General features: G+C 42.7%; 1 protein-coding gene across 6 annotated transcripts; it reads right to left on the bottom strand.

Moving 5' to 3' along the window:
* Window positions 1-9,327, bottom strand: SLC25A29 (solute carrier family 25 member 29). 6 transcript variants are annotated; one of them, XM_030484420.1, is made up of 5 exons: window positions 9,227-9,274; window positions 7,676-7,719; window positions 5,681-5,715; window positions 3,020-3,103; window positions 1-2,370 (listed from the first exon to the last, which is right to left on the bottom strand). In XM_030484420.1, exon 5 carries the CDS (start codon window positions 2,335-2,337, stop codon window positions 1,627-1,629), a length of 711 nt encoding a protein of 236 aa, XP_030340280.1. In that variant the 5' UTR covers window positions 2,338-2,370; window positions 3,020-3,103; window positions 5,681-5,715; window positions 7,676-7,719; window positions 9,227-9,274; the 3' UTR covers window positions 1-1,626. The 6 variants fall into 6 exon arrangements, with proteins under 6 accessions (XP_030340280.1, XP_030340283.1, XP_030340278.1 ...); XM_030484423.1 differs by lacking the exon at window positions 9,227-9,274 and adding an exon at window positions 9,002-9,017; XM_030484418.1 differs by lacking the exon at window positions 5,681-5,715 and having other exon boundaries at window positions 9,227-9,327.
* Between the last annotated feature and the right edge of the window lie 3,823 nt (window positions 9,328-13,150).

Below are 13,150 nucleotides of genomic sequence, written 5' to 3'. Positions count from 1 at the left end.
TCAAAATTTTTAAAAAATTTATTCCCTCAATTTTATATACAGTAATTACAGATGACTGTACAAAGGTGTAAATGGTCTTTGTTGTGAGTTGTTGTGCATATGCAGCTTAGTAGATAGATTTAACATTCAATTTGAATTTCAGTGCAAGTAGGCACTAAAACATCCAACATACCTCCAAGGTATAAAAAGACATACCAGTTTTACAGGTTTCTCCAGCATATTTTGTTACAGTGCAAAATACTGTGAAATAAGTTTCTTTAGAAAATTCATATAAATTAAACACATATTGCACTTGCCCCAACCAAAAGTGTAACAAGTTAATACTTACTGAAGTAGTTCATTATGTTTCAGAACATTCCTCGCACACACGCACTCCTTCCTCTTGACTACTTGTGCCAAATATGTGTAGTTCTTATTCTAAATCTTAAAGAACTGTTTATAGATCTTTGAACTAATGCAGTCCCTATTGAACAGACTGCTAAAGAAAAAGAAATCACAGCGGATTAATGTAACAAGAAAATTCTCCAAAACCCTGTTCAGGCTTCTATCCAGTAGCACTGTAAGTAAATACATAAAAATCAGTGTTGTTGAAATTCTTAATACAAGTGTATTGAACACCAACCATTTCAGGTGCTTACACCTGTATTTTCTGGGAAGGTATGAAACCTCCAGTTCTACACATGTACCTATTTCTGCAGTACATCAAGCTGCTAAGCTAATATTGTACCCACAAATGTTTGTGCAATACCACAGGTAGGACTTTGATTTCTGTACATCACTGGCTGCTATGGGGCATATTGGGGTAAGGGGGGCAAAGTTGCATTAACTTCAGAGAACAAAGTCTACTTCGGCTGAATGGAGTTTGTGCGCTGCCAAATGAGAAATAGAGGTGAAGGCAAATAACATCAGTGTTACTAGATTTGAGTTTCCCTAAATCCTTACAAGCCTTGAGATTTAAAGGAACAAGTGCATATGAGTACAGATGCTAAGTTTGTGCTTAAGATATTTATTCAAAGCTGAAAGGTGAGGGAGTGGCTTAGGAACAAATAACTTTTTTGTTTGGTTTTTTTCTTTTTCTTAGCAAACCAGTATGAACAAAGTTGCTACTAAAATACTGACGTATAAAGGCAGAAGAAAAGTAGAACACATGGCTAGCTGAATGCTAGTTCATGTCTTAAACAGTTCAGGGTTACCTGCAAAATGCCTCCAACATTTCATTTCCCCCCACACTTCACCTTAGAGGACTGTACTTACTCCTGTTACATACAAAAAAAGCATTTATTCTCTGAAAACATTTCTGCATTCAACTCAGTCATTCAGAACATGAGTGGAAGAAAACCTGATTTCTGGTACTGCGACATTCTCCAGATCCAAATCTGGAGCTGCAAGAGTGACTGTACAGCACTTTCTAAAGGCAGGTTCCCATCTTACTTGCATACTACTAGATATGAAGTCCTTAATAAGGCAGTATGTATTTTATACAAGTAATGAGATGAAATCCTAACTTGACATATTTAGGAGTTCTTTATACAGATAGCATATGCTTACATCACTTGTGTGGGTTGTGTTAAAACTCAAAAATCCCAAGCAGCCAGGCTTTGGATCAGGATAACAAAGAGATAAGGTTCACAAACTGGAAGGCTGCTGTATTACTGGACCTGGTTCACATTCACGAAGATCATCTTCTGATCTCATATACATTAGGAACACAGTGACAGTAGCAAAGGTAGCTGCATTGACAGGAAAAGCACGGAGAAGTGTGGAAGTAAGACCTCTTGTGAACACCCTCCAGCCTTCTTCATGGTAACTCTTTCTGACACAGTCTAAAATGCCATTGTATTGTGTAACGCCTCCGACTCCATCAGCCTGAAGCCGGGATTTAATCACATCCATGGGATAGGTTGAGAGCCAGGATACTATTCCTGACATCCCTCCAGAAAACAGCAGTTTTGGAATAACATAACTGTCTTCAGCTTCACAGCCTAAATACCTGGTCATGCAGTCATAGGTCAGGAAGTAAAAGCCAAAGCTTGGAGTCTCTCTTATGAATGTAGAGACCATGCCCCTGTTGATACCCCTAAGCCCTTCCTTTCGATAGATTTTGATCAAACAATCCAGAGAATTTTTGTAGTTCTTTGTTTTTAGTTTGTATTCACCTGTGCCTTGAAGCTGCATTCTTGTCTTTGCCAACTCCATGGGACAGCAGATGATGCACTGGATAGCCCCTGCTGCTGACCCTGCAAGGAACTGGTTTAGAGGAGTGTCTTTTCCAAGAGCACGAAGTGTGTTTCCTTGTACACCAAACACAAGTGCGTTAATGAAGGTGAGTCCCATCATTGGTGACCCAATACCTTTATAGAGTCCAAAAGCCTAATGGAAGAAGGAAGGAAAAAAACCTTTTCAACAGTGGTGTTCATAAACCTCCTGAAATTGTGCAGAATATGGCCTTTCTGACTTTCCCTTGTGCCCTAATTTTCTAGCAGTGGCCATGAGATCAGTACCATCTTGCCTCATAACAGTAATTTCATCAGTGCCTAGGACACAAAAATCTAACCACTTATAGCACTACAAATACGTAGCTGAACACATGCAGAAAACAATCTCAGTCCATCCAGCTAAAAGTTTTTCTGGCAAATTTTACACTTTAATTAGCTAAAAGCCTAAAGCCACCCTTTTAGTTATGGGTTTTAAGCTTCGGCAGCAAAAAAAAAAAACCCCTTCACCAATTTCTTCACTCATTGCTCAGATCGCTTGGATTCTCAGAAAACTAGCCATTCAAATAACTTATCATCTTAATTAGAAAGTTACCTTCAAAATATCAACTTTCAACTTAGTGGTCTTCACAAAGTTTCTGGCAAACTTCTAACTACACTATCTATCTGCCCTATGCTCAAGTAAGTTTCAGAGTATGCTTATCTGTTGATCTTCAATATTTTTAGGGTTTTTAGCAGCTTTCCCACCCTTCTGATTGAAAATACATGAAGACACAAAACATGCAAAGTGTTAACTTTGTACTTACAGATTCTTGCTTTATGATGGACTGAAAGCAATGGAAGGTCCCACGGTAGAGAGGTTTCTCTACATTTTGAACTTGCAGACGAACCTATAAAGAGTTGTACAAGGTACCGATTTGTATGTCAAGAGCAGCCTAATTGGTAAATTAGTGTCTTGTATGTGTATGGAGATTTGGTATAGCAGTGTATATCACAGGTTGGACACTGGAATGCCACATGTGGCAAAATAATTTAGAAATACATTTTGAATTAATTTTGGGGGTGAAAACATGAAACTAGGAGGATTATGAACTACTTGTGAATAATAGAAAAACACTACGTGGAAGTACAAGAGGGTTCACTTATCTAGAATTTCAGATAGGAGTTTCCAGTACTGACTAAAATAAGTACTTTCTTTAGCTGCCAAAAATACTTCTGTTCGCACTAAGGAATATTTGTACAAACCTGATGTAAATATTTTTCAATGAAATTCTAAGTGTGAAATAAGGATAATTTTAAAAGGACAGAAACTTTCACCACCACCCCCACAGTGTTTCTGCTGCCAGACCTGAGGACCCTTCACTGACATCTGGTATTTTTCAGAGGGTAGCTGGGAAGTGACTCTTTAAGATGTGTCTTTGCATAAGGAAAGGAGTAAAAATGAACTTGTCCTTTTAAATCTTTGTCTGTATTTTTTTAACCTGCTGAATACAAACCATTTGTGAGGGTGTGGCCATTTCAAACCTTTACTGTTAGTAATCAATTAACAACTTTTCTAAAACTGAAATGGTATGATCTGCTGGGCAGATAGATGTTACTGTAACTGGTGACATGAGGGGAAAGTCCCTTTTCTAGATGTTTTTTAACTTTTAATGGGATAGTCAAATTCTGTTTTTTCCTGCTAATTTGTCCTCAGCACACTTACTTAAAGTCTCAAAGCTACCTAGTTCATGCAAAGCCCTACACTGCAGTAAACTCAATAAATTGATTGGCAGTTAGAAATCTGTCTTTGATCTCTAGCATGGAAACCTGCAGTGTTCCTCAGAAAAGATGCTTATCAGCCATTTAATGCTGCTGCAAGTCCAGGGAAAAAAAAACTTCAAGACTCTTAGTCTGACCAGAAGAAAATATTATCAGATTTGTGTAAAAAATTCCTGACTTTATGATCTTTTTGTCATTGTTTGCCTAAAGTAATAATAAACACCACCACAACAATGACAGACCTGCAATTCTATGTGGATCGAGAAAAGGATTTGGGGACACGGTTTGTCAAAATTCTGTATTCGGGGTAGCTTTCTTTTTGAGGCAAAAAATTAAATATTTACAGTTTTAGGTTTTTTTATATTCTTACAACATGTCGCTGTGTTTTGTAAATCAAAAGTTTAGTTTTCAGTGTCTTTTTAGTATGCACATTAGTGTTTGCTAGCCATGCTGAGAGGCCAAGATCATCTCAGGTCTTCCAAGATGGAAGAGGGCTTTAAAACATTTTAGTGTTAAAAGTAGGCTTATGGTAGGATTCAAAGAAAACAAATCTTTTGTTACTCAAAGCGACATTGGGGGCTGAACCCAGGACAGAGGGTAGGCAGATTGTTAAACCTGCTCAACAAGCAGATCTACAAGCAAGGTCATAAATCTTAACAAGCTGTCAGAATGGCCCAAAACAAAGGTTTTACTCCATTTATAGTTTACTGCTATCGTTTCAAATCCCATCTGTGAAGTCAAGGGACTTCCGCATGTATGGGCGGAATTGGGAGAATTGCAGCTTAGGAACCTTCTTGCTTTAAAGTTCCTATACACTTGTCTTTAGAAGTTTACAATTAGTCATACTCTGTATATAGGTTGAATTTCCTAGTGGCATACAGCTCCCACTATTTTTGTCTAAATAATTTGTGAAATATTGACCAATGAAGCCTTGTTGTAGGATAAAATATTTAGAAAGTAAGTACTGACACTCTAGGTCTAAGAATGAAAACCAGCTCTTTCATATGAGCACAGTGCTGATCACACAGGGGTACACATAATCAGCAAACTGCCAGGTCAGGCAATGAACACATATGAACTCTATTTCATTAGCATTAAAATGCCATATTCAACAAGCTCTTTAGTGTGTACAACTATTGGAAGGATGAATCATGTGCAAAGTTTAACCCTCTGTTCTATTCATTGCCCAATATTCTATTTTTGCTTCCTCCTTATTTGAAACCACTGTTACTAAAGTTTTAGGTCCAATAGTAATGCACTGTAATTTCACATCACTAAAGACTTGCATAGAGGCACTCTAGACTAAGCAAAATAATCCACCACACCCCCACAACAGTCCAAACATCTAATAATGTTCGAATTAAGTGATTTAGAAGTGTTTGAGCAATGAAAATGACCTCCAAGGATACGCAGTGTTTAAGACCTCAATAACAGTATGCCTGAGATTGTTTTAGAGCCACTGTATGTGGAAACATGTGCAGCCAGAAATGCATACCAGAAAGAAGGTTCAGAATAAGACTTTACATTTAAAAAAAAAGTATTTTTAAACCCCGCTCCCTCCATGCCATAGCTGTAGAAGAGGGACACAGTATAAAACTAAAAAGGGAAAAAGCTTCATAAGTCTTTTAGATCTTTATTTGAACTAATACATTGTGGAATAAATTAAGACTGAGAGAAACAGAAGTGTTCACCTGGGCTATACTTACTAGGTAACTCTCCCGTGATGAGGCTTATCTGTCATCTACAACAAAGTAACACTTTTGCTGTTAATGAAGACAGCCCCTAGCTCAGAAAGTAAAGGCAGTTAAAAGCAAAAAAGCAATTTTATACATTACATCAACAAACCAGGGATAAGGAGTTTTCCAGTTCTGAGAGCAGCTCAGCTGTGGGTCTTGCAGGGCAACTTCACAGGCTTAATCTCTCCCTGTGTGTCCCACCATCCCCCTCCCCACTATGTGAAACATGATCAACAGCCAAAAAAAGAGCTTTAAAGCCAAGACAGAGTAAAATTCTGGCTTATCTAAACAGCTTTCCCATTGTTCAGTTATATTAAGAACTTACAGTCTAAGGTGACTACCAGCTAGCCCTTTAAACACTGCAGAACTATAAAATAGGTTAATTCTTAACACACATACATATACAACAAGTTAGGCAAAGTTTTTTGGGTTTTTTAGTTTTTTTTTTTTTTCTTTTTGAAGACTGGTTATAGTGTTAGTTTTCCCCACACACAGTGGTGGCTATGCCAGCTAATAACATAAATATTAGTATTTAACAAAAACAGATAAATGTTCATAATACCTTCTAATGGGTATGAAAATATAGCGTGCCATGCTGGATTTCACAAAACATTTAAAGTCATCCAGAAACAAACTATTTGTTCTATTGTAAAGCAAGACACTTTCTCTAAAGCCAACACATCTAATTGCATTAATGTATATGCTGGAACTAGCATGGGAGCCACAGTTTTGCAGACACTGCAATGTTTAGTTTCATGCACTAGAAGCTATTCCACTTTATAAACCAGAAAGACCCCACACAGGGTTAACTTTAGACTGAGCACAGAATTTTAGCAGTTTTGCCAGCTTCAGTGAAATGACCCATCACCTTCAGTTAAGTATGTAAAACTTGGCAGGATGGGGGCGAGAGAAGAGAGACAGCTGGCCCTGAACCACCGTAAAAAAATGTGCAAGTCTGGATAATATCACTCCTGAAAACATATGAGGATCCAACCCAATTACTTCACAGTTAAATTTGTTGTATTCTGATAAACATACAGGTTTTGCTATTTCAGCAGCTTGCACTTGACTAGCAAGGACTAATATCCAAGCTAGGAAGGTCTGTGTTGAATTAACCACGTGCTAGAACACAGAATATGGTGATGACCTCGGTAATACTATTAGCCTTTTGCATATCTAAATTCAGCAAGGTAGAGTTATTCCAAATACAGGTCTAGCAGGTGGCGTGCTGTCTGCTGCAGTCAAGTGATCAGCTGTATTAATTCAGCAGGGAATATACTGGCATGCCGCCTTCTGTTCTTCCAGTGCGAGACTTTGGATTCAAGGATTTTAGGTTTCAAATCTTATCTTTGAAGTAGCTACCCTTAGTATGATTGATACATGTGGCTTACAGACCATCAGAAAAATCAATCTTAACTTGTAGAGTTATAAAAATATATAATAATACTTAAAAGGAAGAAAAAGACCCCAGACAAGCTTCATGCTGTGGATGATGTGCACTTACACCCTTTGGCTCATGTAACAAATTAATGCTTGAGGGGTAAGTAGCAGAGCTTGAGGGGGAAAACAAAACACAAATTTTCAACCTAGTAACAAAGCAGGTTTGAGTTACAAAAGCAGAGGGAGGCAGTTTCAGCAGTTAGTGATGAACAGCTGCAGAGAAGCAAGCTTAGAACAAAAGTAAGTTGAATGGAAGATTGTATTTTCAAATACAACATTGTTACTACACTAACAAACTTGAGATTTAGGCCAATATTTGTCACATTCCTGGGTTGAATCATACATAAGGAGTTTTTTTCCAGTTCTGAAGAGCTGCAAATCTACAACAGTGGTTGGGGAGGCTTACTCCAGGCTTTCAGCACAGATTTATGCTCCCATAGTGTCTGGGGATTTTTTTTTTTTCCCCTCCCCCATTCCTTGGAAAAATTTGTATCTAGAGACAAAGGTATTTCATAATCAACCCACCTTAACAGTGTCAAACGGGTGTCCTACCAGCACTCCTGCAGCACCTGAAACAAAACAAATGCCATGGTTATGACTCAGTTTTCTTCTTCCATCAGTTTTCTTCCTGCACCATTGCGGCTACAGTATTCTAAGCAGGGCCTCCAGCCTGAGGTCTAAGTGCAGAGCCTTATTGGTAGGCCAGGGAAAGAGCATCCTATCAAGTCAGAAGATGAGACACCTACAATTCAGACCTTTAGGCCAGCACTAGGTGCCTTTATGCTCCAGTCAAGCTCCTAAGGCCCAGGCAGGGGTTGAGGTCTGTGGGTACAGTGTGCCACACCATACAGGACAGTCAGCAGTGATTCTGGACCTCAGACCAAGGCAAGTCCAGTGTGCAGAAATCACAGGTTTCCTCTGAAGCAAAATATTTCTCATACATGCCACCCTGTGGAAGCAAAGAAAACCTAGAAGCTTCTCTAAAGGCAAAAGAATGTCTGCACTCTGCCCACAGCCTTTCCAGATGTGATGGTAGCACCTGTAGAAGGACCATGCATTACCAAAATCGTCTGCTTTATTCCTGTGTCAAAGGACTTTTTAGAAGTTATATGCAGGCCTGTTCATTATACTAATCTGAATACATGCATTTGGCAAGTACTGGGTAAGGCAAGGAATCCTCTGGCTCTGTATTTCTCTGAACATTGATCCATTTATGATTGCCAACAGCAAGAACTACAGAGTGCCTCAGTGCACCTTCTTGTGTTGGCAGAAAGATAACATCCCTCCCTCTCCTGAGAGGATGTGGCAGAAATACAGTGCCCACTCTAGGATGGTGTAGTCCAGGTTGTTCAAAGCCAGCACAACGGCAAGATAGTCCATATCACAAAAATAGCAATGTGCTGTGTTCAGCATGAAAAGACCAGTGGCACAACCCTGCCGAGGCAAGGATCACTAGGGTGGAGTCAGAAGCTGCAAGAAAATAATCAAATTCTCTTTGCCAGGGTGACAAGGAGAGCATCAAACGCGAATATCTGAAAAGACGCGAGAATAACTCTCCTGAACACAATTTAACAACTGCTAAAAATAGAAGGAAGGCCGTAAGCAGATGCACAGGGACAAGCAAGGCGAGCATACGCATTCCCTCCTCTTCGTGTTCAAGCTCTCCGCTATAGGGTTCCGGGCCTGCTGCTGCCCGTGTGCTCACCCGAGAGCTCCCTCCGCGCCCGTCGTCGCATCCAGGCCCTTCGGGCAAGCCGGGTTCCGCTACAGGCAGGGCGGCCGCGGCACCACTGCTGCGGGAACCCCCCAAGACCTTCCGCTCCCACTGACCTTCTCCGGGCTCGGCACCACCTGCGCCGGGGCGGCCGCTCCATCCCCCGTGCCCAGCGCAGGTCTCCGCTCCCAGAATAAACGCGCTCCGCCCAGCCCTGCCCTGCCGCCGCCCCTTGCCTTTTTCTACCCCCTTTTTCCCCATTATTTACAATTTTTTAAATTTTCCCCCTTTTTTCCCTTTCCTCCCCTCCCTTTTTCTTTATTTTCCTTTTTTCCCGTTCCCCCCCTTCTCCTGTCCCTCACCGCCGACGCATCCCGCGAGGAAATCCAGAGCCATGCTGGCACCCTCCGTCCCCGGCGGTGCCCGGCCCTTGCGCGATGCCACTCCGCGCACTGCTACTGCCCGCCCCACCGCCCGCCCTTTCTACCGCCTGCCTCCGCCCCCCGCCGGAGGGGGGCTGGGCCGCGACTGCGGAGGGGCGGGCACCGGGACAACTCCCCCGCGCCGCTCGCAGCCACTGGCGGCTGCGCCGGGGCGGCTCCGGGCAAAGGGCGGGTCGGGAGGGGACGGGACGGGACGGGAAAGGACGGGACAGGACGGGACAGGACAGGACAGGACAGGACAGCACAGCACAGGACTGGACTGGACTGGACTGGATTGGACTGGACTGGACTACCGGACATGGGGGGCCGGAGCCGCGGGACGGCTCCGTTCTGTTTTGCAGCTACGTCGGAACAGTTAACCATGTGTAAAGGCAGAAATAAATATTGGAGGCTGGGAGGTGGTGGTCTGGGGAGGGAGATCAGAGGTCAGAGCATCCCTCCTGCTGAATATCAGTAGCCCGAGCTGTTTGGGGTGGTTACGACGGCTGTCCGGGGCGTCTTGCATTCTGGGTGAGGCATCCCTGGGCGCTGGTGGTTGGAAAGCCTGCAGAGCTTATGTCAGAGGACTTTGGAGGGGATGCCTCCTTTTAATAGGGATGGAACGTCTGTAACATCCCTTCTATGAAGAAAAGCTGAGAGGGTTGGGATTGTTCAGCCTGGGAAACAGAAGGCTCAAGGGAGACCTTGTTGTGGCATTTCCATACTTAAAGCGGGCTTATAAAGATGGAGAGAGACTTTTTACCAGAGCCTGTAATGGTAGAAAAAGAGGTAACCATTTAAACCAGAAGATGCAGATTATAAGCAAGGAAGAAATTATTTACGATGAGGGTGGTGAGACACTGGCACAGGTTGCCCAGAGAAGTTGTAGATGCCTTATCCCTGACATGTTCAAGGCCAGGATGGATGGGGCTTTGAGCAACCTGGTCTAGTGGAAGGTGTTCCTGCCCATGTCAGGGGAGCTGGAATTGGATGAGCTTCAAGGTCCCTTCCAACCCAAACCATTCTGTGATTTTATAATAGACACCCCCAGCCAGTGTTATCCCAGAGAGGGGGGAAAGGGCTACACCAGCAGATGTGGGCTCTGGGCCAGGTCCTGCCCCCATGGTACATCTGGAAGCACAGATATGAGACCCTACCTCTGATGGTCATGGCCACAAATCAGTAGCCTGCTGCCCATGGGGCTTAGCAGAGTCCTGGATCTCAGTATTACACATTGCTGCTGTGCTTCACCCTGCCAAAACAGCTTATCTTCTCCCCTCAGGCTTTTCTGGGTTTGTATTAACTGCTTTCCTACTAATATTACCTGGCTTCAAGGTGCCCTGCTGATGCCAGAGCCTTTAAATGGGAAACTCAAGCTATTGACAGTTTCAAAAGGGAGCCCTGTTTAAGCCACTCCTTATTTCTGCAGGCAATGTCTGAGAAAGGGGCATACCAGTGGTTTAGAACAATAAGTAGCCTATTCAAGCTTTGCTTGGAGAGAGCAAGTTCCAGAAGCAGAATGGAAAAGCATCTGGATTTCTTTCCCTTCCTGTCCCCCCCCCCCCCCCCCCCCCCCAATTGGCATGGCAGCCCTTTTCTAGGTGTAGAAGCTCAATACAAAGCTGATAAAATCTTGCAGTGGAGTAGCATATTAAAAATTCAGCCAGCTTTTCCCTTCTGTGCAAACAGAAAACACACAACAAATGAACAAAGACAAGGATCTTTCCCAGGAGGTCTAAAACTACTACTACAGAACAAAATCTGAGAACCTGTCCCAGATTTCGCTGCTCTTGGAGTGCCATTACAATCAACAAGCAGATAAGATGGAAATGCAAAGCACACAATGAATCCCTGACCTTTCCCATACCTTCTTCTGACCCAACTCTCATTTGGGTCCCTTCTCATCTCTAAACATTGCCAAATCAAATCAAGCCCCCCAGTGTCTCCAGGATGCTTTGGATTCCCCAATTCACATACCTGTCCTACCTGGGGACAAGCAGTTGGTGTTAGAGAGCAGGCAGTTGTGGTGGTCTTGCCCTTTGCCCCAGCACAGAGGGCTTTGGGAGCTGCCCACTCCTGTTGTACCACACACTGTTCTACCTCCTAACACAGATCTTAGACCTTGCTGAGCCCATACACTGACAGCCAGTACCTGAATTCGGACAGGAAGCCCCAGGCAGTCCTTTTCCCCTAAATATTTTCTCTAAGTAGAGGTGGAAGTGACTTTCTGGGAATCTTGTCTGCTCTGGCATCCATGAGAGGAACTACAATCACGCACGCAGCTCTGCAGGCAAAAGTCCAGATGTTATATACATCTGCCTTGTAGCACAAGCCTTGGAAAGATCAGCTTGGCCAAAGTCTTCCTTGGCCAAAGTGGTTTTAATCCGTTATTAAATCCTCTGATCTCCCAAGCAATCTGCCTCAGAGGAATTACCTTCTCCCCCAGAAGTGTTTTGTAACTTTAATGTTTGCCCACAGTGGACAGGGAAAACATTTCCTCTCTCTTGGCAGACACTTCTTAGATTATCTGAAGACAGTTTCAATCTTAGTCTTTTCTTCTCTGAATTATATTGATTATTATCTTTTGACCTCCGATTCTTCTTACCCCCTTTTGTTCTTCGGTTGATCTGGAGTTCCTTGAACTAACCTCTAAAGCCTTGCTGAGTGAGTACTGGGAGATTATCTTGCGTATTTGCAGACAATAACTCTTTTTCATACATCTGAATATGAGATCAAATATTTACAAGAGTCATAACGTAACATAACATAACATTTTGTTCATTTTGGGCAGCCTGTGACACATGATGTGCCCCAGACCCTTTCCAGTAGATCAGCTTCTGCCACAGTGTTCCCTATCTTGTACTTGCTGTTTCTTCCTACATAGTCATTTCTAGCTGTCCATGCTAAATTGCTTTTTCCAGATTGTTTTTCCAGTTTGTCAAGATCACTTGAATTCTAATCTTACTGTTGGTGTTTGTGCAGCCCCTCCCAGGTTGCTGCAATCTCCAAAGGCCTGTCTTGTCCCTGCATGTCTGAGCTGTTCCTAATAAGCTTTATTCAATGCTACTGAATGTTTTATTGAATGCTATTGAACCCCACTGGAGGAGGCATGTACTTCAAAGTGGGGGTGCTTTATGTATTAGTGCAGAGAACATCAAGGGCTCCTGGGTATAAAGTTTGAGATGTCAGGGGTTGATTCACTAAGAAATAAACATAGCTTTAGTCCCACTGGGGAGTTCCCTTTTGTTCATTTTTTCTTGCTTGGGGTTTTGGTTTTGGTTCAAGTTACACTTGTGAGGCAATGTTGTATGAATGTATAAGAGTTTATTAAGAGGGGGGTGGAGGCAGTCAATCAATACATGTGCTTACATTTGTGTGTGGCTTCCATAGGAACTTTGCAATAAAGGGAAGGAGGTCATACAGCTCTTATATTTTGGTAGTATTACTTACGGCAGACATTTTGCCTATTGATCCAGGGCCCTATGTGTGCAGTAGAGACATACTTTTGGAGGCGAGAGCTAAACTGACACTCAAGGAAACCCAGATTTAATGGTTTTCTTGTACTCTCAGGCTGTTTTTCTAGGCAGCTCAAAAGCTATGTCTGATCTTGCATCCAGTTTGTTGACGTGTGATGCCTCCAGCCCAAAGCGTGACTCAGGCGTCTGTTGGGAGCTCTTGTGCCCTTCAGGCTCCATAGATCCAGCTTAGCTATGACCACCCTTTCTTTTATTCTGCTAAGGCAGATCCAAACACAACTTACAACTGTCTGGGATGCATCCCCTAGAAAGCTGCAGTGAGGGGCTGTGCTTTTCCAGCATTCTTCTTTGGGAGCATTTAGCTTCCCTGCTGGATAGTGAAATGGGG

The sequence above is a fragment of the Strigops habroptila genome, chromosome 4 (genome assembly GCF_004027225.2).
Source record: "Strigops habroptila isolate Jane chromosome 4, bStrHab1.2.pri, whole genome shotgun sequence".
Taxonomy (NCBI): domain Eukaryota; kingdom Metazoa; phylum Chordata; class Aves; order Psittaciformes; family Psittacidae; genus Strigops; species Strigops habroptila.
Note: the sequence above shows the minus strand (reverse complement) of the source record. Positions and strands in the feature narration are given on the sequence as shown.

Coding starts and splice junctions, on each gene's coding strand:
- SLC25A29 (XM_030484418.1), bottom strand. CDS start 9,260: ATGGCTCTGGATTTCCTCGCGGGATGCGTCGGCG. Junction 3,104..7,675: donor ACCCGTTTGACACTGTTAAG/GTGGGTTGATTA, acceptor AACTCTTTATAG/GTTCGTCTGCAAGTTCAAAA. Junction 2,371..3,019: donor CCATCATAAAGCAAGAATCT/GTAAGTACAAAG, acceptor TTCTTCCATTAG/GCTTTTGGACTCTATAAAGG.